Source organism: Salvelinus alpinus, chromosome 22 (genome assembly GCF_045679555.1).
Source record: "Salvelinus alpinus chromosome 22, SLU_Salpinus.1, whole genome shotgun sequence".
Lineage (NCBI taxonomy): Eukaryota > Metazoa > Chordata > Actinopteri > Salmoniformes > Salmonidae > Salvelinus > Salvelinus alpinus.
The window spans coordinates 33792635-33815658 of record NC_092107.1 but is presented as its reverse complement, the minus strand read 5'-3'; the positions used below and the strand labels follow the sequence as shown (position 1 = coordinate 33815658).

The window sequence follows — 23024 nt, the reverse complement described above, 5'->3', positions numbered from 1 at the left end:
GTGGCCTCTAAAGGCTTGTCCCTGTCTTACTACATGCCGCACCGAACTAACAATTTTCATCAAGCAATGCCTTGCGTCCTCCTGCTGTTTACCCCACGCGCTGGATAACTGGACACTGATTGGATTTAGCTGGTGTGCTGTTAGTTACAAAGTGGTGGTGGGTTTGGCAGTTTTGATGTGCTGTGAATTTTTCAAAGGCTTTTCTCCAGTTCCTAAATCCTGCACTAATGAAGGCAGCATCTGCTCTTTGGCCAAAAGATGGCTGGCTTGAAAACCCTTGGTTACAGTGAAAACACAACACTCCTTTTATTGATGGATTATAATGTAGCAAGGAAAATCGCAAAACCATCTCTCTTGAAACGTCAACACTCTGTTGGCAAGAGTTTGCGGTTCTGCAAATTGTGGGTGTGGCTGATATGGTTTTGTGCCATCACTGAGGTAACTGGACAATGCTGTGCCACTGTCCCCTATACTGGTGCTGCTGGCAACATGGGTGACACCTGGTCCTGCCATGGCTGTGACACTGTCCTCTGAAGTCTCTCTCTTTGGCTCTTTCCCTTTCACCACCCTCACTGACTCAGTCTGTCTCCTAGAAAAGAAATAAGGTGTTTGCCGTACTCCTAACTACCGGTAACCAAAACTACACAATTAATCACAACAGCAATAACATTGCCTTAAACTAATCTTGGTTCAGTCACCAGTTTAAGTTGAGAGTGGGGGTATCCATGGCATTTTCCAATTGTGTCCCTATTTTACAAGTCAAGAAAATTGAGAACCTTTCATAAAGTTGCCAAACAAAGACTCAATAAACTTACCTGAGACTCCCTGTCTCTCCAAGTCTGTCCCTGCATATCTGTCCACAGCTCTGCTGTCTGTGTGCCATCTGTTGCCTGCTCTGCCTAATGACATCATTGTGAAACATTTTCATTAGCATTTCACTTCTTTCTTATGAACATTTTATCAGCTAGTCTTTGAGATATTAGGCTGCTAGGGTTCTTACTTTGCGTTTTGGTGTACTGAAAAATACTCTGATGTCCGTCTTTTTACTTTTTTTCTGCCATTTTTCTACCTGGCTGGCTGGCCGGTCTAGCAGCACACACACACATTTACACAACATATGCTGCAACCTTTTGGACTTTTAACATAGTTTGCTTCATATTGGCTGGCTTCCAACAATAGCTGAATTTGTAAAGCTAGCGAGCAAAAATTCTGTTTCTGTGGTGTTTGCTATAATCTTTGCTACCTGGTTAAATAAAGGTAAAATAAAACATTTAAAAGTTCACTAGCGACAATTTAGCTTTTGCAACGAGACCATTAAATATATTTAAGACAATGGTATAAGAGAGTGTAGTTCTGTTCAGTTTGGACTTCAGTTTATCGCTAACCTTATCACAGGGACTTTGAAGCACTACAGCTGCAAGCTGATCTTGGAATAAACTGACGATAGCAAAGATTCCATCTTTGACGACGCCACATAAATGGAATAGGTACTAGCTAGCTTGATAGTTAATGTTTGCTTTAGTTTGCGCGCTAGCTCTGCAAATTCAGCTATAGTGTGTGTGAATCCTGTGGATTGTGGATCAAACCATTGTGAGGCAAAGGGCGGGGGGGTCGCAATCTTTTGAAACTTAAAACGCGCTATTAAGTGTCTATAATCAGCACAAGTGCTTTCATTAAGTATTATTAATATTATTGAAATTACATAGTTATGTTTACAGTGATAGATTGGGGGGGACAAATCATATTTCTCCCAGGATGGGGGGGTCGTGTCCCCCCCGTCCCCCCTGGGATTTCCGCCTATGGCTACCTCATCACATGACAATGACTGACTCATGTCCGCTACACATGCACTCCACTACAATGGCATGTTTAGTTACATCCAACCAAACAGTATCTTTTGAGTGTGTGGTATTTACAGTACCATGCATTTCTTACTGGGACAGCAAATAGAGTGTTTTTGGTTACTTGTGTTTTTGGTTACTGAAGAAACATTCTCTGTATACTTCAAGGCTGCATGTACATTATTTAACATTAACACATAATGAACATACCCTCTCTGTCGTCCTCAGCTCTTCTTGTTCACTGATGGTGAGGTGGGGAACACCAAGGAAGTACTGGATCTGGTGAATGCAAATGCCGGCTCTCACAGGTGGGCCCAAGCACTGTTTCCCCTATCATTACCTAGCTATGGGAGCCCTGCTTTAACTAACTTTGTTACCTCCCACCTGAAAGGTAAGGGACAGTTCTAAAATTACTGTTATGGGGGAGTTGTCCACAATAGGGGAGGGTTGTGGTGTTTTTATTGGGCGCAGGGGAGGGTAGTGGTGTTTTTATTGGGCGCAGGGGAGGGTAGTGGTGTTTTTATTGGGCGCAGGGGAGGGTTGTGGTGTTTTTATTGGGCGCAGGGGAGGGTAGTGGTGTTTTTATTGGGCGCAGGGGAGGGTTGTGGTGTTTTTATTGGGCGCAGGGGAGTGTTGTGGTGTTTTTATTGGGCGCAGGGGAGGGTAGTGGTGTTTTTATTGGGCGCAGGGGAGTGTTGTGGTGTTTTTATTGGGCGCAGGGGAGGGTAGTGGTGTTTTTATTGGGCGCAGGGGAGGGTAGTGGTGTTTTTATTGGGCGCAGGGGAGGGTAGTGGTGTTTTTATTCGGCGCAGGGGAGGGTAGTGGTGTTTTTATTGGGCGCAGGGGAGGGTAGTGGTGTTTTTATTGGGCGCAGGGGAGGGTGGTGGTGTTTTTATTGGGCGCAGGGGAGGGTAGTAGTGTTTTTATTGGGCGCAGGGGAGGGTAGTGGTGTTTTTATTCGGCGCAGGGGAGGGTAGTGGTGTTTTTATTGGGCGCAGGGGAGCGTAGTGGTGTTTTTATTGGGCGCAGGGGAGGGTGGTGGTGTTTTTATTGGGCGCAGGGGAGGGTTGTGGTGTTTTTATTGGGCGCAGGGGAGGGTATTGGTGTTTTTATTGGGCGCAGGGGAGGGTAGTGGTGTTTTTATTGGGCGCAGGGGAGCGTAGTGGTGTTTTTATTGGGCGCAGGGGAGGGTGGTGGTGTTTTTATTGGGCGCAGGGGAGGGTAGTGGTGTTTTTATTGGGCGCAGGGGAGGGTAGTGGTGTTTTTATTGGGCGCAGGGGAGGGTAGTGGTGTTTTTATTGGGCGCACTGGAGGGTAGTGGTGTTTTTATTGGGCGCACGGGAGGGTAGTGGTGTTTTTATTGGGCGCAGGGGAGGGTGGTGGTGTTTTTATTGGGCGCAGGGGAGGGTGGTGGTGTTTTTATTGGGCGCAGGGGAGGGTAGTGGTGTTTTTATTGGGCGCAGGGGAGGGTGGTGGTGTTTTTATTGGGCGCAGGGGAGGGTGGTGGTGTTTTTATTGGGCGCAGGGGAGGGTGGTGGTGTTTTTATTGGGCGCAGGGGAGGGTGGTGGTGTTTTTATTGGGCGCAGGGGAGGGTAGTGGTGTTTTTATTGGGCGCAGGGGAGGGTAGTGGTGTTTTTATTGGGTGCACGGGAGGGTAGTGGTGTTTTTATTGGGCGCAGGGGAGGGTGGTGGTGTTTTTATTGGGCGCAGGGGAGGGTGGTGGTGTTTTTATTGGGCGCAGGGGAGGGTAGTGGTGTTTTTATTGGGCGCAGGGGAGGGTAGTGGTGTTTTTATTGGGCGCAGGGGAGGGTGGTGGTGTTTTTATTGGGCGCATCGGAGGGTGGTGGTGTTTTTATTGGGCGCAGGGGAGGGTAGTGGTGTTTTTATTGGGCGCAGGGGAGGGTAGTGGTGTTTTTATTGGGCGCAGGGGAGGGTAGTGGTGTTTTTATTGGGCGCAGGGGAGGGTAGTGGTGTTTTTATTGGGCGCAGGGGAGGGTGGTGGTGTTTTTATTGGGCGCAGGGGAGGGTTGTAAGCAATGTCCCTTCCAAGCTGCGCGCGATAATCAGATTTCCCCTTGCTGATCATTGTCTGCAGCCGGCTCTGATCGTAGTGTAATGAGACGGGCAGGGAGAGGGAGCGCAGCTCACCTTTCTGGCCCGTAGCCCTGCGTGGCATCCACTGTGCCACAAAACATGCTGCAGTAGTAAAGATGATATCCACCTTTAGAAACACAGGGTCGCTACTGGTATTTGTGGTGGAAATCATTATTTTTGCATTAATACTGAAAATGTGTACATGTGGAAAAATATAAAAGGGGATGGTCATGTGAAAATATTTTCAAACATTGGGAACTGTCCCTAACTGGTTTCAATAGACTTTGTTACAGAGGCCATTGCACCTGTCTGGAAAATAAAGCCAGTGGAATCTTTGTTTACAAAGTTCTAACCACTGGTCTTTTTGACTCAAAAGATTCATTGTTAAACTTAATCTAATGTAAACCTATCCAACCTGGATGTGGGCGGCAGTGTGGGAGATTATGTAGGTTAGGGGTTTTTCACCCCTGTGAGAATACAAAAGCTTCTGTATTGATGATTCTTCCTGTACAGTTATGTTTTAATTCAGTCAGCCCACAAGCACAAGAAAACGATACCAGTGATTTGTTTGATAGCCTTATTTTGGTATTTGACAACAACAATAATACTGTTTCCTGGGTGTGCCCCTGCTAGGTGCTTCTCCTTTGGGATTGGAGAGGGGGCCAGCTCTGCTCTCATCTCTGGGGTGGCCAAGCAGGGCGGAGGGCACGCACAGTTTATCACAGGACAGGACAGGATGCAGCCCAAAGTAAGAGAGTGAGAGGGTGAGAGGGTAAGAGGGTGGGAAAGTGTGTGTGTGCATACGTAAAGAGGGCTGTATTGGTTAGAAATGATTTCATCACCTGCCTTATTCTCACTACCGCTTCTTCTCTCTCCCTCCCCTCAGGTGATGCAGTCCCTCCGGTTTGCCCTGCAGCCGGCTGTGGTGGACATCTCCGTCAAGTGGAATGTCCCAAAGGGGGTGTCTGTCACCCCTCTGTCTCCACCAATCAGAGTGCTCTTCCAGGGTCAAAGGGCACTGCTGTATGCCCAGCTCACTGGGAAGGTGAGGGCTCTGCCTTCTCCTGTTATGAGTGTTAATATTGTTTAACATACAGTATGTCAATGTTCAAAGGGCACTGGAAAGGTCATAACTATTTGTTTGGTCACGGTCCACGTGTTTCACTCAACCCCATATTTCCTTGTTTTCTCTCTATATTGTTTACATTTACATTTACATTTAAGTCATTTAGCTGACGCTCTTATCCAGAGCGACTTACAAATTGGAAAGTTCATACATATTCATCCTGGTCCCCCCGTGGGGAATGAACCCACAACCCTGGCGTTGCAAGCGCCATGCTCTACCAACTGAGCCACACGGCACGGCACCATTGTTCTGCCTCTCTGTCTTTCTCTATCTCCTTATCTCAGAGCTCAGGGGACACAGAGGGCTCAGTGACAGTGAAGTACAGCCTGGCTGAGCAGCCTGTTGAGAACCAGCTGAGCTTCAGTCTCAAGCCTACAGAGGACACTGGGTAAAAACAACACTGTTTATACTATTTACAGTGTGCAGGCCTTGGTCAGATACATTAAGGGAATGTGCCACCACTTACAGACAAGACTGCCATGACCCTCCATTAACAGAAACAGTGCCAGCACTACTAATACATTTCAGCTATGTAGTATGATTTGATACCCCCATCCCATCATCAATCCTCCTCTCTTAAACTCTCTATCCCTCCTCTCCCCCACTCCACCATCTTAATCTCTCCATCCCTCCTCTCCCTCACCCCACCATCTATACCTCTCTATTCCTCCTCTCCCCCACTCCACCATCTTCATCTCTCTATCCCTCCTCTCCTTCACCCCACCATCTATACCTCTCTATCCCTCCTCTCCCCCACTCCATCTTAATCTCTCTATCCCTCCTCTCCCCCACTCCACCATCTTAATATCTCTATTCCTCCTCTCCCCCACTCCACCATCTTCATCTCTCTATCCCTCCTCTCCTTCACCCCACCATCTATACCTCTCTATCCCTCCTCTCCCCCACTCCATCTTAAACTCTCTATCCCTCCTCTCCCCCACTCCAACATCTTAATCTCTCCATCCCTCCTCTCCCTCACTCCACCATCTATACCTCTCTATCCCTCTTCTCCCCCACTCCATCTTAAACTCTCTATCCCTCCTCTCCTTCACCCCACCATCTTAATCTCTCTATCCCTCCTCTCCCCCACTCCAACATCTTAATCTCTCCATCCCTCCTCTCCCTCACCCCACCATCTATACCTCTCTATCCCTCCTCTACCCCACTCCAACATCTTAATCTCTCCATCCCTCCTCTCCCTCACCCCACCATCTATACCTCTCTATTCCTCCTCTCCCCCACTCCACCATCTTCATCTCTCTATCCCTCCTCTCCTTCACCCCACCATCTATACCTCTCTATCCCTCCTCTCCCCCACTCCATCTTAATCTCTCTATCCCTCCTCTCCCCCACTCCACCATCTTAATATCTCTATTCCTCCTCTCCCCCACTCCACCATCTTCATCTCTCTATCCCTCCTCTCCTTCACCCCACCATCTATACCTCTCTATCCCTCCTCTCCCCCACTCCATCTTAAACTCTCTATCCCTCCTCTCCCCCACTCCAACATCTTAATCTCTCCATCCCTCCTCTCCCTCACTCCACCATCTATACCTCTCTATCCCTCTTCTCCCCCACTCCATCTTAAACTCTCTATCCCTCCTCTCCTTCACCCCACCATCTTAATCTCTCTATCCCTCCTCTCCCCCACTCCAACATCTTAATCTCTCCATCCCTCCTCTCCCTCACCCCACCATCTATACCTCTCTATCCCTCCTCTCCCCCACTCCAACATCTTAATCTCTCTATCCCTCCTCTCCTTCACCCCACCATCTATACCTCTCTATCCCTCCTCTCCCTCACCCCAACATCTTAATCTCTCTATCCCTCCTCTCCCCCACTCCAACATCTTAATCTCTCTATCCCTCCTCTCCCCCACTCCAACATCTTAATCTCTCTATCTCTCCTCTCCCTCACCCCACCATCTATACCTCTCTATCCCCCCACTCCACCATCTTTAATCTCTATATCCCTCCTCTCCAGACTGACCGTCCACAGGCTGGGGGCTCGAACCCTGATCCGCTCCCTGGAGATGGAAGAGAGGCAGGGGGATGGGGAGAAGAAGGGAGTGAAAGAGAAGGTGGTAGAGCTCAGTGTCCAATCAGGAGTGAGCAGTGCCTTTACTGCCTTCATCGCTGTCCACAAAGTAGATGGAGAGGCTGTGCAAGGACCGATGCTACGCAGACAAGTCCCCACGCCAAGTGAGTGAGTGTGTGTGTGTGTGTGTGACAGAGGCTGTGCAAAGAAATGATTTAATTCAGATTTGATGTATAGAGTGTGGAATGTGTTATAGGTGCGAGCTAATTCATAAATATGTTCTGTGTGTGTTCCTATACGTTTGTAACCCAGTGACTTGTGTGTTGTTTTTTTTCCATCTTTCTCAGTGTTGTGTCAGAGCTCCATGCTCACGACCATGCTGGGTCATAGGCGGAAATCCCAGGGGGGACGGGGGGGACACGACCCCCCCCATCCTGGGAGAAATATGATTTGTCCCCCCCCAATCTATCACTGTAAACATAACTATGTAATTTCAATAATATTAATAATACTTAATGAAAGCACTTGTGCTGATTATAGACACTTAATAGCGCGTTTTAAGTTTCAAAAGATTGCGACCCCCCCGCCCTTTGCCTCACAATGGTTTGATCCACTGCCAGTTTTTTAGCTAGCAAGGTAATAGAGGGTTCGTATCTACTGTCCGAAAGGCACTAAATGCAGGTAATTAACGTGAGGGTAATCCAGTCAATCGCACCATAGCGATGTTTTATGTTGGCAGGATTCACACACACTATAGCTGAATTTGCAGAGCTAGCGCGCAAACTAAAGCAAACATTAACTATCAAGCTAGCTAGTACCTATTCCATTTATGTGGCGTCGTCAAAGATGGAATCTTTGCTATCGTCAGTTTATTCCAAGATCAGCTTGCAGCTGTAGTGCTTCAAAGTCCCTGTGATAAGGTTAGCGATAAACTGAAGTCCAAACTGAACAGAACTACACTCTCTTATACCATTGTCTTAAATATATTTAATGGTCTCGTTGCAAAAGCTAAATTGTCGCTAGTGAACTTTTTTAAATTGTATTTTACCTTTATTTAACCAGGTAGCAAAGATTATAGCAAACACCACAGAAACTGAATTTTTGCTCGCTAGCTTTACAAATTCAGCTATTGTTGGAAGCCAGCCAATATGAAACAAACTATATTAAAAGTCCAAAAGGTTGCAGCATATGTTGTGTAAATGTGTGTGTGTGCTGCTAGACCGGCCAGCCAGCCAGGTAGAAAAATGGCAGAAAAAAAGTAAAAAGACGGACATCAGAGTATTTTTCAGTACACCAAAACGCAAAGTAAGAACCCTAGCAGCCTAATATCTCAAAGACTAGCTGATAAAATGTTCATAAGAAAGAAGTGAAATGCTAATGAAAATGTTTCACAATGATGTCATTAGGCAGAGCAGGCAACAGATGGCACACAGACAGCAGAGCTGTGGACAGATATGCAGGGACAGACTTGGAGAGACAGGGAGTCTCAGGTAAGTTTATTGAGTCTTTGTTTGGCAACTTTATGAAAGGTTCTCAATTTTCTTGACTTGTAAAATAGGGACACAATTGGAAAATGCCATGGATACCCCCACTCTCAACTTAAACTGGTGACTGAACCAAGATTAGTTTAAGGCAATGTTATTGCTGTTGTGATTAATTGTGTAGTTTTGGTTACCGGTAGTTAGGAGTACGGCAAACACCTTATTTCTTTTCTAGGAGACAGACTGAGTCAGTGAGGGTGGTGAAAGGGAAAGAGCCAAAGAGAGAGACTTCAGAGGACAGTGTCACAGCCATGGCAGGACCAGGTGTCACCCATGTTGCCAGCAGCACCAGTATAGGGGACAGTGGCACAGCATTGTCCAGTTACCTCAGTGATGGCACAAAACCATATCAGCCACACCCACAATTTGCAGAACCGCAAACTCTTGCCAACAGAGTGTTGACGTTTCAAGAGAGATGGTTTTGCGATTTTCCTTGCTACATTATAATCCATCAATAAAAGGAGTGTTGTGTTTTCACTGTAACCAAGGGTTTTCAAGCCAGCCATCTTTTGGCCAAAGAGCAGATGCTGCCTTCATTAGTGCAGGATTTAGGAACTGGAGAAAAGCCTTTGAAAAATTCACAGCACATCAAAACTGCCAAACCCACCACCACTTTGTAACTAACAGCACACCAGCTAAATCCAATCAGTGTCCAGTTATCCAGCGCGTGGGGTAAACAGCAGGAGGACGCAAGGCATTGCTTGATGAAAATTGTTAGTTCGGTGCGGCATGTAGTAAGACAGGGACAAGCCTTTAGAGGCCACACGGCTGACTGGGAATTTATACCAGCTTTTGAAACTTAGGGCAGAAGAGGATCCCATTTTACTGAAGTGGTTAACAGAGCGTACCACAATGTACACAGGCCCCAAAGCACAATGAAATTCTGAACATCATGGCCAATATAGTCATTCGAGTCATTGCAGCTGAGATTAGGTCTCTTCCGATTGTACAATTTTCAGTAATTGTTGATGGTGCTCAAGATGTCTCTGGTGCTGAACAGGAGAGTGTCTGTCTGCGTTATGTTGACCATGACCTTGTCCCTCACGAGGAGTTTATTGGGCTATACAGGGTGTCGGAGACAACAGGCGAGGGCATTGCGAAAGTGGCAACTGAAGTGTTGTTGAGGCTCAATTTGACCATGTCTGTCTTACGTGGGCAGAGTTACGATGGTGCCTCAAACATGGCAGGAAAATACACAGGTGCACAGGCAATTGTGAGGAGGCAGCAGCCATTAGCCCTCTATGTACATTGTGGAGCACACAGTAAATCTGATTACACAGGCTGGCTGCTCCGCCTCCCCACTGATCCGGGATTCCCTTTCCTGGGTCCATCAGTTAGGTGTCCTCTATGGCCAGTCAGGAAAGTTTAAGAGCATGTTTGAATCAATTTCCACGTCCAAAAATACAAATCTGACCACCCTGAAACCCCTATGTCCAACAAGGTGGACTGTGCGGAATACTGCTATTAGAGCTGTGCTAGGGCAGCATGAGCGGGTACTAAGCAGCCTAAAGGAGATAGCAAAATCTGCATCCAAGACAGCTTCAACTGCCAGTGGCTTATTCGAGCACTTCAGCAAAGGCAAGACTGTGTTGGGCCTCACACTTGCCTCTGCTGTTCTTGGAGAGCTTGAATGTCTAAACATTTCACTGCAGAAGAAAACTCAGGCTGTCTCTGGTATGCAGGCTGCAGTCGAGTGTGTGCGGTCATCTCTTAGGGGCAAGAGAAATGACGAAAGCTATCTTGCACTGTATGAGAAAGCAACAACATTTATTGACTCCATTGAATCCATTGAGTGACACTCAAGACAATTTGCTGGCAAAGCAGTGGATCACTATAGGGCAGAATTCTTTTAAGTGTTGGATGGTGTAGAGGTTCAGTTTGGCGACCGTTTTGACCAGGACATTCTAAACGTCCTGCAAAAGTTGGAAAGAGCGCTTCTCACGGGGGAGTTGGATGAGTCTCTAGATCAGTACCCAGAGGTGAACATAGATTCTCTTTCAGTGCAGATCCCTCTCTTTCACAACAAATACCCCTGTATCAGCAGTGGAGAGGCAGCATAGGTCCTCAGGAGGCTTCCAGTGGAGGTGCAGGGGTTGGTTGACCAAGTTGAGGTGCTGATCAGAATTTTGTTTGTGGTGCCAGTGTCTTCATGTGAGGCTGAGAGGAGTTTCAGTGCACTCCGCAGGTTAAAGACTTGGCTACGGGCTAGCATGGGCCAAGAGAGACTGAACGGCGTAGTTGTCTGTAATGTACATAAAGACAGGCTGGACAGTCTCAAGAGGGAAAATATCTGCCATCAATTTGTTGGATCCATTGAAACCCGCAAACATATGTTCGGTTCTTTTGTTCAGTAGTGTGTATAGCAGTGGTTCTCAACCTTTTTTGGGTACTTGAACCCCTGCATATTTTGAGGCAAGGCAGGCAAGGTTTTGAGTGGTCCTCAGGGACCTCCGCTCTATATTATATGTAAACTTACTGGAAACCCAATTAGTCCGTGGACCCCTGTTTGAGAACCCCTGGTGTAATTGATATTTGTTCTTTTGTTTAGTAGTTTTCAGTTTTTAGTACATGACAGTACACTTACAAATTATTTATTTCCTGTTATTTTATTTAAAATTGCATTCTTTGTGCGACATACTTGTCCATAGCTGCTGTTTGAAGAGTTGAGACACTGACTGAAGGATATTTTGTTTGATTATTTGGGTTTTTCATTGAAGTAGTTATTTTGCTTTTAGAACTGTACTTATTTTAAGCTTTTTGTTCTTGTAAAGATATTGTAGTAGACTCAGGCCAGTGGCAGATATTTAATGACTATATAAATGTATCAGAAAAAGTCAAATTAAAAGGTAATTTCAATACGGAGACCAACTTTGTGATGGTTCTCAATGGAGACTCTTTTAGATGTGATCGCACCATGTTCATTGTATTTATGAAAACTGCACCCATACAGTGTACAGTACCATTGTCACCTACTGGCCTTTCTTGATATTGCTGTTTGTAAGTACAAATACCTGCATACATACTGGACTGGTAAGGAGCACTGCTATAACTATTATTAGTAGTAGTATTATAATGATTTAAACATTTGAACAAGTTGGGAAAACCCTTCAGTTAACTACTGTACCTATCAATTATCCAGTAGTAGTGATTATGGTTCCTCAATATACATTTAACATATTACAACGTAGGCTATGTGTTACAGCACTACTTTTGGTGTCCCCCCTCAGGAATTGCTCTTGAGAAAATGTAATGTAATTGTCCCCTCCAAGGTTGATATCAGATTTTCGCCCCTGTGCTGGGTAGCTCGGCTATGCCCAGGAGGATGCAGGGTAGTATGGCTATGCACCAGAGGATGGACAGGGGTCTAAAGGGAGCTTTACTGGCAAAAGGTGTGTGGTACTTTACAGCACAAGGACTTTACCACTGTTTTTACAGTTAGGGTTAGGGTGACCCAGTTAACCACTGGTGCTATAACGGAACAGTTAAGGTACTAGGTATGTGACCGTTTCGGTCATTTGTAACCATTCTGACCATTTGTTGTCCCATCAGACTCTGGTGATGATGTATCAGACTCTGACATAAACTACAGAGGTAATTTTAAAGGTTCATGTCTGTGTTAACCTCATTTCAAGTACCTGTTATTCACATGGGAATTGTAACACAGTTTGATACTCCCCAAAGCGTATCTATTTATTGTGATTGTATTACTTAAGCCCAGTATAAGGACTTTAGCACTGTTTTTAGGGTATATGGGTTTTCGTCGTCCGAGGAAGAGGAATGGGACCAAAGTGCAGCGTGGTAAGTGTTCATTACTTTTTATTTAAACTGAACACTAAACAAAAACAACAAAGTGAATAACCGAAACTAAAATAGTCCTGTCAGGTGCAAAACACTAAACAGAAAACAACTACCCACAAAATCCATGTGGGAAAAAGCTACCTAAGTATGGTTCTCAATCAGAGACAACGATAGACAGCTGCCTCTGATTGAGAACCACACCCGGCCAAACACAACGAAATACAAAACATAGAAAATGAACATAGAATGCCCACCCAAATCACACCCTGACCAAACCAAAATAGAGACATAAAAAGCTCTCTACAGTCAGGGCGTCACATAGGGTTAGGGTGACCCAGTTAGCCACTGGTGCCAAAATGGAACAGTTAAGGTATTAGGTATGTAACCGTTTCGATCAGTTGTAACCATTCTGACCATTTGTTGACCCATCAGACTCTGACTGTCCAGCCCCAGCCTCTAATCCTGTGTTAACCTCATTTCAAGTACCTGTTATTTACATGGGAATTGTAACACAGTTTGATACTCCCCAAAGCGTATCTATTTATTGTGATTGTATTACTTAAGCCCAGTATAAGGACTTTAGCACTGTTTTTAGAGTATATGGGTTGTCGTCGTCCGAGGAAGAGGAATGGGACCAAAGTGCAGCGTGGTAAGTGTTCATTACTTTTTATTTAAACTGAACACTAAACAAAAACAACAAAGTGAATAACCGAAACTAAAACAGTCCTGTCAGGTGCAAAACACTAAACAGAAAACAACTACCCACAAAAACCATGTGGGAAAAAGCTACCTAAGTATGGTTCTCAATCAGAGACAACGATAGACAGCTGCCTCTGATTGAGAACCACACCCGGCCAAACACAACGAAATACAAAACATAGAAAATGAACATAGAATGCCCACCCAAATCACACCCTGACCAAACCAAAATAGAGACATAAAAAGCTCTCTACAGTCAGGGCGTCACATAGGGTTAGGGTGACCCAGTTAGCCACTGGTGCTATAATACCTACAGTTAAGGTATTAGGTATGTAACCGTTTCGATCAGTTGTAACCATTCTGACCATTTGTTGACCCATCAGACTCTGACTGTCCAGCCCCAGCCTCTAATCCTGTGAAGGACCCTCTCCTCCAGTTGATCTCCCTCCAGAAGGCCTCTGGTTCCTGGGTCCTGGAGGCAGCGTTGGCTGAGGTGCTGGGGAAGACTGAGGAGGAGGTGGCCAAGCCAAAGCCTGCACCGGTAGGTCCACAGAAATAAACTGAGACTCAGCAATATGAGCGTGCTGCAAGACTCTGTACTCACACAGAGTATCTGCATGTATGCTCTGTAGAAAGACCATCAGCTCTGGACAAAGGCATGATGACCATTCAACTGGATCTCACCATGATTCCCATGTCTCAGTATCCTTATCTTCTGCCTCTTTCCTTGCTTTCTCTCGTTCTCTTTCCCTTACTCACTTTTTCTATCTCACTCTGTCTCTCTCTCTCTGTCTGTCTGTCTGTCTGTCTGTCTGTCTGTCTGTCTGTCTGTCTGTCTGTCTGTCTGTCTGTCTCTGTCTGTCTGTCTCTGTGTCTGTCTGTCTGTCTGTCTCTGTGTCTGTCTGTCTGTCTCTGTCGCTGTCTGTCTGTCTCTGTCTGTCGCTGTCTGTCTGTCTCTGTCTGTCGCTGTCTGTCTGTCTGTCTGTCTGTCTGTCTGTCTGTCTGTCTGTCTTTCTTTCTCTCTCTCTCCCCGTCTGTCTTTCTGTCCCTCTCTTTCTCTCTCACTCACTCAGGTGGACCAGGAGGTGTGGGCCACGGTTCTAGCCCTGGTATGGCTCTATGGGTTCAAGATGGAGGCTCAGGAGGAGTGGCAGTTTCTGGCCACGAAGGCAGTATCATGGATCCAGGCTCAGAAAGGTAGCTATAGCTCACTCTCATAGACCTGGCATCTAAACTCTTGGCCTTCGTCTCACCTGATTGGAAATAAATTGTTTAGGTGAAAGCAATTTCCTGGTTGGGATCCACTGTATTACTTAAATTACAAATATTTGTATTTTGAGTATAATCATTCACAATACAATGTTTGTGGTATTTTGTCTTCTAACAAGTGTTTGAAGATGCATTTTGTCCACCCTTGTCCCCATAATGCCACAGTATAATGATCCCTGTCCTGGTGATGTGTTTCAGCAGCCAGTGTGTCCGAGTGTGTCCAGGCTGGGAACACCCTTCTGGGTTGCCAGGTGCAGAAAGACACATTGGGGCTCTGAGACGTTCACCCTGGCTGTCCCCCACACTCCTGCTACTCTACTCGGGGTCAGATATACACGCAAACCCACCTGCTCCTGGTCCCCTCCTTAAAGCAACATGGTGGAACTAGCTACTGTACCGGTCTGAACAAGCCCAATTATCAACCTCTTACCTATATTAGCCTACTGTCATTTAATGTAGGGGCACTTATGTATCGGTTGTTATTAACATATCAACATGAATCTATGTATTACCAATACCGCTATACTTGTTAGACTTTGCTTTGGTTATCAATTCCATAAAGCCTACTGGAAACAATGTGTTAACAGTACTTGTCATCACTAACCAAAATGCTTGGTAAAATGGAAAGCTAGATGAGTGCCTTTACTGTGTGATCATGTAACACTGTCTATATTCATGTATTTCCTCATATTTTACCACTGTACTTTAAAATCATATGATAAAATCCATGATATTCTACATCTTTATTGGTCATTTCATCTATTTTATTAATGACTCCACTCTGTTCCTTCTGCATGGAACTCAATGATATTCTACATCTTTATCGGTAATTTTATCTATTTTATTAATGACACCAACCTCTGTAACTTCTTCATGGAACCTAGATCAGGAGGGGCCACCCCTCCAGGAGAGCCACTGGGTGTGCAGGCTTTTGTTTCAGCCCTGCTCTAAGGGGTTTAATCTGGGCTGGAACAGAAACCTGCACCTCCAGTAGCTCTTGGTAACTCCTGATGAAGAAGAGTAGGGAGGCTAGAAGACCACGTTGAATATAGGTCAGTGTGTTATGATACTTGAAGGCAGAATTATTCACAGACATATACTATGTTTACTACCCAGTTCCTTTACCGTATCCTGAGAAGCTCACCAACCATTCCTACTTGTTGCTTAGTAACGCTGGACCTTTTACCCCATCTACAGGCACAAGACAGGAGAACATCTCTGTACTACAGTGGTTATGGCATTCCAGCCATTCCCTCGCTACATGTCTCTCTAGTAACTTAGCCCAGTCAGTTAATCATATGATCTTGTTCAAGCAGCCAGGCGCCAGCGGACAGACTGGATATTCTCAGACCACCCGTCTATGTGTCCGTCTGAGTCATGCTCTCGTTCCCAACTCACCAAATATTTAATTGATCACACACAGCATCTTCTTGTGTAGTTTATTTACTGCTACTTCAGGACTTTACTTCAGGACTTTAATTGGCTCTGTGTTGTAGACTCTAAATATAGCCTGCTGACAGTCTTTCCTGCAGTGGTTAGTCAGTCTGCACCTGCCACCCAGGCAACAGCCCCTGTCAACACACACACACACACACACACACACACACACAGGATGGTTATGTTTTCAGGAACACACACTCTGGATGTTGTTTTATTTAGGCCCCTGAACCCCCCTGGAGATGCTGGGAAACTTCCCCTGGGAAACTTCCCCGATGTTAATATTGTTCACCCTGTCAGATCACCAATAGCAAGGAAGATAGTAGGCGTGACAATGAACTCTGGCCAATGGATTGAATGCACAACGATTACTATTGACGTTTGCCTTTATAAACCAGGAAGAAGTAGCCTCTTCGTATATTAATTCTAAACGAAAGTAGAAACGGAGGGATATTATCACGAGGAACAGTGAAACGCAATCATTGAAAACCAGCCTATCACACATTTTAAGGTAATATGTTACAGAGTAGCTTCGTTTGGGGATGACTAGTCTATTATGTGAAAGCGTTGAGTTGTAAAAAAATATAAAATAATCAGACATCACTGAAATGGCACTGAGCCTCCTTTGCTTATTATTGTTGGTGGCCAATATACGTTATAAATAGCCATTCAATTCGATCTCATCAACATACAGTATCACACTATCCTTATTTTATGGAGGTTTAGTTTAGCTTGCTAGAATAGGCGCAGTCAGGGTGTGACAAGACCTTGATCATGAAGCTCCGTTCCATTACATGACACGTAAGTCATTGGAAGGCAGCGTCTTCTGGATGGGGTGTTTTGTTATTAAAGAGGCCCGACGATCATTTTGATCATTATCACACATCGCTTGTGGGACGGTTATAGAAGCATAGGGAACTTATCTTTCAGATCAGCGTGAAATATATATATATATTTTATAAAACTTTTAATTGATACACATCTTTTCATAGGTTAGTGTTCCTACACGGCCATAATCATCTCCATGTTACAGAAGACAAAGGCTGTCTATAGACTTGACAGTGAATGCCAAAGATTTGTATAACTAACCCAAGATAGAGCCTGTCGTTTTCAATAGGAACAAATTAATCATAGTGGGCAGAACAAGCAAGGTGGGCAGAGCCAAGCACGAACTAGTGGGATTACCACATTCTAGCATTTTATATAAAAAATAATAATAATGTAACCTTTATTTAACTAGGCAAGTCAGTTAAGAACAAATTCTTATTTACAATGACGGCCTACCCCGGGCCAAACCTTAACGATCCTGGGCCAATTGTGCACAGCCCTATGGGACTCCCAAACACAGCCTGTTGTGATTCAGCCTGGAGTCGAACTAGTGTCTGTAGTGACATCTCTAGCACTGAGATGCAGTGCCTTAGACTGCTGCGCCACTCTGGAGCACCTTGCATTTCCGTAGCCGGATTGTGTCAAGACTGAGGAGACATCCGCACACAATGCGTCCCTGACCACCTGAAGAGGTCAGACAGATCTGAACACAATACAGCCACAATGCGACTTTTCCTATTCTGATAGCAGAAGTCACATGTTAGTGTCAAGTGTAGACACAGAGAGAGGGACCACGTGCTAATTAGCCATCTAGCATGCTCTGAACACCTGTGTGTAATGGAAGAAGGCCACCAGAAATGTGTTGTCACTGAAAAATACTGTCGGCTGCAACTGTGATAAAGCAGGTTAAAACTGTGTATAGCACAAGAGGCTGCTGAGGGGAGGATAATAATAATGGCTGGACAGAGAATGGAAGGGCATCAAACACATGGAAACCATGATGTATTTGATACCATTCCACTGATTCCGCGCCAGGCATTACCACGAGCCCGTCCTCCCAAATTAAGGTGACCCCAGCCTCCTGTGGTGTACAGTAAGTGTGTATTTTGCATTTAAAAAAATTGTTTTCATGTGATATGAAAATAAAGGACTTTATGTTTCTAGAACCGTATCGCAATTGAGAAACGATTCATTTTTAGATGGAGTATTTGGCTGTTTTGGCTGCCAGAGCCAGTCTAACGGTGAAAATAACATGTAAGGTCCTTGGACCTTTAGGAGTAACGTTAAGGTTGTTTTAGAGTACGTATTGGCTGGGCTCGATATGACTGTGCCAGAGCAACAAGCAAAGTGACTGCAGCTCAGGGTCTGTTCAAGAGTGTGCATCGTTACAGAACGTTCAGAAATGCATAATGTTGGGGAGACCGGAGACAATAGTGAATTTTGTTTAGTCTTCTATTCTACTGTTCAGAGACCACTTGAACTAGACCAGTAATTTTATGATATAGGACACTGACATCTGTCTACTAATTATTCATGCTATTTAGGTCTGTATATAAGACTCTCACAACCAGAAGTTGCATAAATAACTCTACATTTAGCATACAGCAGGACCTGTTAACAATATTCATTTTAATCCGAATAGTCAGAACGTTACACGTGATTGAAATAGTAGCTGGGGTCAAATATAACACCTAAAAAATAAAACATGTAAACTCCTGAATCATGAATGTTTATGAATTAGCATATTATCTAGCCTAGGTAGTGCAGATATAGCACCCACTATAGGCTACATATTAAATAGGTTATGATAATGGTTTTGCGAGAAATATACAGTACCAGTCAAAAGTTTGGACACCTACTCATTCAAGGGTTTTTCTTTGTTTTTACTATTTTCTACATAGAATAATAGTGAAGACATCAAAACTATGAAATAATACTCATGTAACTCATGTAAAAAATCTGTTAAACAAATCAAAATATATTTTATATTCTTCACAGTTGCCACACTTTGCCTTGAACACACTTGGCATTCTCTCAACCAGCTTCACCTGGAATGCTTGAAGGAGTTACCACATATGCTGAGCACTTGTTGGCTGCTTTTCCTTCACTCTGCGGTCCAACTCATCCCAAACCATCTCAATTGGGTTGAGGTCAGGTGATTGTGGAGGGCAGGTCATCTGATGCAGCACTCAATCACTCCTTCTTGGTCAAATAGACCTTAAACAGCCTGGAGGTGTGTTAGATCATTGTCCTTTTTTTAAGTGTGTTTTTATTTAAACTTTATTTAACTAGGCAAGTCAGTTTGTGCCGCCTTATGAGACTCCCAATCACAGCCAGATGTGATGCAGCCTGGATACAAACCAGGTACTGCAGTGATTCCTCTTGCACTGGGATGTAGTGTCTTAGACCACTGCGCCACTCGGGAGAACACTCGGGAGTTGTGTTGAAAAACAAATGATAGTTCCACTAAGAGCAAACCAGATGGGATGGCGTATCGCTGCAGAATGCTTTGGTAGCCATTCTGGTTAAGTGTGCCTTGAATTCTAAATAAATCACAGTGTCACCAGCAAAGCACCATCACACCTCTTCCTCCATCTTCACGGTGGGAACCACACATGCGGAGATCATCCGTTCACCTACTCTGTGTCTCACAAAGGTGGTTGGAACCTCAAATTTAGACTCATCAGACCAAAGGACAGATTTCCACTGGTCTTATGTCCATTGCTTGTGTTTCTTGGCCCAAGCAAGACTCTTCTTATTATTGGTGTCCTTTAGTAGCAATTCAACTATGAAGGCCTGATTCACGCAGTCTTTGAACAGTTGATGTTGAGATGTGTCTGTTACTTGAACTCTGTGAAGCATTTATTTGGGCTGCAATTTCTGAGGCTGGTAACTGTAATGACCCTCTGCAGTAGAGGTAACTGGGTCTTCCTTTCCTGTGGCGGTCCTCGTGAGAGCCAGTTTCATCGTAGCGCTTGATGGTTTTTGCGACTGCACTTGAAGAAACTCTCAAAGTTCTTAATTTTGACTGACCTTCATGTCTTAAAGTGATGGACTGTCATTTCTCTTTGCTTATTTGAGCTGTTCCTGCCATAATGTGGACATGGTCTTTTACCAAATAGGGCTATACAAAATTCAAACGTGTTCATTATCTCGATATGTGGATTGAGAAATCAAATGGAACCCTGTTTACAACTCTGTATAGAAAAGAAACGGACAGAAATACTCTATTACAGGGGGACAGCTTCCATCCTGAGCCATTAAAAAGAGGACTTCCAAGAAGCCAATTTTTTAGACTGCGCCGTATATGCCACTTCACAGAGGATTATCTAGAAAAAGCAGCGGAGATGAGCATGAGGTTTCTAAGAAGAGGCTATTCGTCACAATGTGTGGATGAAGCTCATAATTTGGCATTGGAACAAACACGAGATGAACTGCTACAAAAAAGACCCGCTAAAGCTAAAGAACACTCCGTAATGTTCACAACTACATATACTTTGAATTCGCGAAAAGTGGGAGATGTGGTCAAGAAACACTGGCATATTTTATCATCGGACCCAGCTTTGCCGGCTGAATTTAAATATCCACCACGTATTGTGTATAGGAGAGGTCGCAATTTACGCAATAAATTGGTTCATGCCAACTGCCAGCCACAAAAGAAAATTAGCCAAGCTCTTTTACGCCCTCTACCAAATGGTAGCTATAAATGCAGAGGATGCGCACAGTGCAACAATATGATGAAGTGTGAATATTTCTGCCACCCACACACAGGAAAACGGTTCCAAATAAATGACATTATTACGTGTTCCACCACCCATGTTATTTACATTATTAAATGTCCATGTGGGCTCTGTTATGTCGGTAAAACCACCCGCTCTCTCAAACAGAGAATTAGTGAACATAAATTCAATCAGCAGAAACGAGAGGGATTATCCAGTCGCTGTACATTTCAATGACCTGAAGCATTACATTTCCACCTTTTAGATTTTGTGGCATAGAGAAAGTTAAGATATCAGACAGGGGAGGAGATATTAATAATACTCTGAGTAAAAGAAAATGTTTTTGGATTTTCACCCTCCAGACATTATTTCCTAAAGGACTTAATGATGAAATGCCTATGTATGTTATGTTGTGAATTTGAACATGAAATATGTGTCTATTGTAGATTATTCTGACGTTTTTCGTACGATGTACACAATGACTAATGAAAACTTGCTATGTCCTCATTGACATTTTACAGACGTGTTCAATACGCCTTATTTATACACTTTTGTAATATTTATGAAATGCATATTGTTATATTTGGTAGCACTTATTTGTTTTTCCTTTGCCTCCAACCCCCTTCGATGTGTAGAACGGATGTGGGTGGGGCCAGGTCTACATAAGGGTGTGCGGTTTCCTTTTTCCTTCACCAAATAGGGCTGTCTTCTGTACACCACCCCTACCTTGTCATGTCTCAAACGCATTAAGAAGAAAATAAATTCGACTTATGAACTTTTATCAAGGCACTCATGTTAATTGAAAAGCATTCCATGTGACTACCTCATGAAGCTGGTTGAGAGAATCCCAAGAGTGTGCAAAACTGTCATTAAGGCAAAGGGTGGCTACTATGAAGGATCTAAAATATATTTTGATTTGTTTAACACTTTTTTTGGTTACTACTTGATTCCATATGTGTTATTTCATAGTTTTGATGTCTTCACTATTATTCTACAATGTAGAAAATAGTAAAAATGTAGAAACCCTTGAATGAGTAGGTGTGTCCAAACTTTTGACTGGTACTGTATATTAGAACAAGAATATTAACACAACTTTTTTATACATTTTACTGAGTTACAATTCATCAACGGAAATCAGTGAAATTAAAAATATTCAATAGGCCCTAATTTGTGGGCTGGGGTGCAGCCACGGGTTAATACTTTCTTTTCCCCACAAGGGCTTTATTACAGACAGAAATACCCCACGCTTCTTGATATGCTACACCTGTCATGTGAATGAATTATATTGGCGGAGATAGGAGATATGCTCACTAACAGGGATGTAAAGAAATTTGTGCGTAACATTTAAGAGAAATCAGCTTTTGGTGCGTATGGAACATTTCTGGGATCTTTTATTTCAGCTCAGTATCACTAAACATTTTGCATTTATATTGTAGTTATTTATTTTTCTTTTGTATTTATTAAATTATTATTTTAAATTACTTTTACCCCTTTTCTCCCCAATTTTTTTAGATCTTGGCTCATCGCTGCAACTCCCCAACGGGCTTGGGAGAGGAAGGTGAAGTCATGCGTCCTCCAAAACATGACCCACCTAACTGTGCTCCTTAACACCCACCAGCTTAACCCAGAAGCCAGCTGCACCAATGTTTCGGAGGAAACACTGTTCAACTGGCATCCAGGGTCAGCGTGCAGGCACCCGGCCCACCACAAGGAGTCAGTAGAGCGCGATGAGTCAAGTAAAGCCCCACCGGCCAAACCCTCCCCTAACCCAGACAACGCTGGGCCAATTGTGCGCTGTTCAATCACAGCCAGGTTTATGAACCTGCGACTGTAGTAACGCCTCTAGCACTACTGCATGCAATGTAGTGCCTTAGACAGCTGTGCCACTCGGGAGCCCGTGTTTATATTTTTGTTCAGTAAAGAGATAGTTATGTACGTAACCAATATTTACAGTTACACCCCTGTTTCTGCATGGCTGTTTTGTTCCTCTCAAAACATGTTTTTTTTTTTTTTTTTTTTTTTTTCCAATTTTACCCCCTTTTCGTGGTATCCAATTGTTAGTAGTTACTATCTTGTCTCATCGCTACAACTCCCGTACGGGCTCAGGAGAGACGAAGGTTGAAAGCCATGCGTCCTCCGAAACACAACCCAACCAAGCCGCACTGCTTCTTAACACAGCGCGCATCCAACCCGGAAGCCAGCCGCACCAATGTGTCGGAGGAAACACCGTGCACCTGGCGACCTTGGTTAGCGTGCACTGCGCCCGGCCCGCCACAGGAGTCGCTGGTGTGCGATGAGACAAGGATATCCCTACCGGCCAAACCCTCCCTAACCCAGACGACGCTAGGCCAATTGTGCGTCGCCCCACGGACCTCCCGGTCGCGGCCGACCCAGAGTCTCTGGTGGCACAGCTAGCCCTGCGATGCAGTGCCCTAGACCACTGCACCACCCGGGAGGCCCTTAAAACATTTAGAGTTATCTGATGCTTCCCAGATTATATCTGTTTGCAATTTATTTGGCAGTCTACAGTAGTGTTTCCCAACCTGGGGTACTAGGACCCCTGAGGGTATTTGACCTATCCACAGGGGGTACTTGAGAAGAGTCATGAGACTATAGGCTAACTGGTTACATGCA

At 44.4% G+C, this 23024-nt stretch overlaps 2 protein-coding genes across 24 annotated transcripts in view; both read left to right on the top strand.

The window, feature by feature from the left end:
• Nucleotides 1-15146, top strand: part of LOC139549447 (von Willebrand factor A domain-containing protein 5A-like) — a 39432-nt gene extending 24286 nt beyond the window's left edge. Inside the window, exons 10-21 of one of the 15 annotated variants that reach the window (XM_071359957.1) lie at nt 2070-2149; nt 4570-4684; nt 4823-4981; nt 5347-5450; nt 7046-7263; nt 8506-8589; nt 12190-12231; nt 12385-12438; nt 13034-13087; nt 13521-13678; nt 14211-14334; nt 14608-15146. In XM_071359957.1, coding sequence (XP_071216058.1) covers nt 2070-2149; nt 4570-4684; nt 4823-4981; nt 5347-5450; nt 7046-7263; nt 8506-8589; nt 12190-12231; nt 12385-12438; nt 13034-13087; nt 13521-13678; nt 14211-14334; nt 14608-14684 — 1269 coding nt within the window. In that variant the 3' untranslated portion in view covers nt 14685-15146. Of the gene's footprint in view, nt 1-2069; nt 2150-4569; nt 4685-4822; nt 4982-5346; nt 5451-7045; nt 7264-7446; nt 7762-8505; nt 8590-11909; nt 12439-12870; nt 13088-13520; nt 13679-14210; nt 14335-14604 lie in introns of those variants that run through there. The other 14 variants (XM_071359956.1, XM_071359962.1, XM_071359959.1 and 11 more) reach the window with 14 other exon arrangements.
• A 1078-nt stretch (nt 15147-16224) lies between these two features.
• The window catches only part of LOC139549445 (von Willebrand factor A domain-containing protein 5A-like), a 45447-nt gene continuing 38647 nt past the window's right edge, over nt 16225-23024 (top strand). For 2 of the 9 annotated variants that reach the window (XM_071359953.1, XM_071359950.1), the window contains exon 1: nt 22018-22126. The gene's annotated coding sequence lies outside the window, so the exon portion shown is untranslated. Of the gene's footprint in view, nt 16355-21902; nt 21949-22015; nt 22127-23024 lie in introns of those variants that run through there. The other 7 variants (XM_071359949.1, XM_071359948.1, XM_071359955.1 and 4 more) reach the window with 6 other exon arrangements.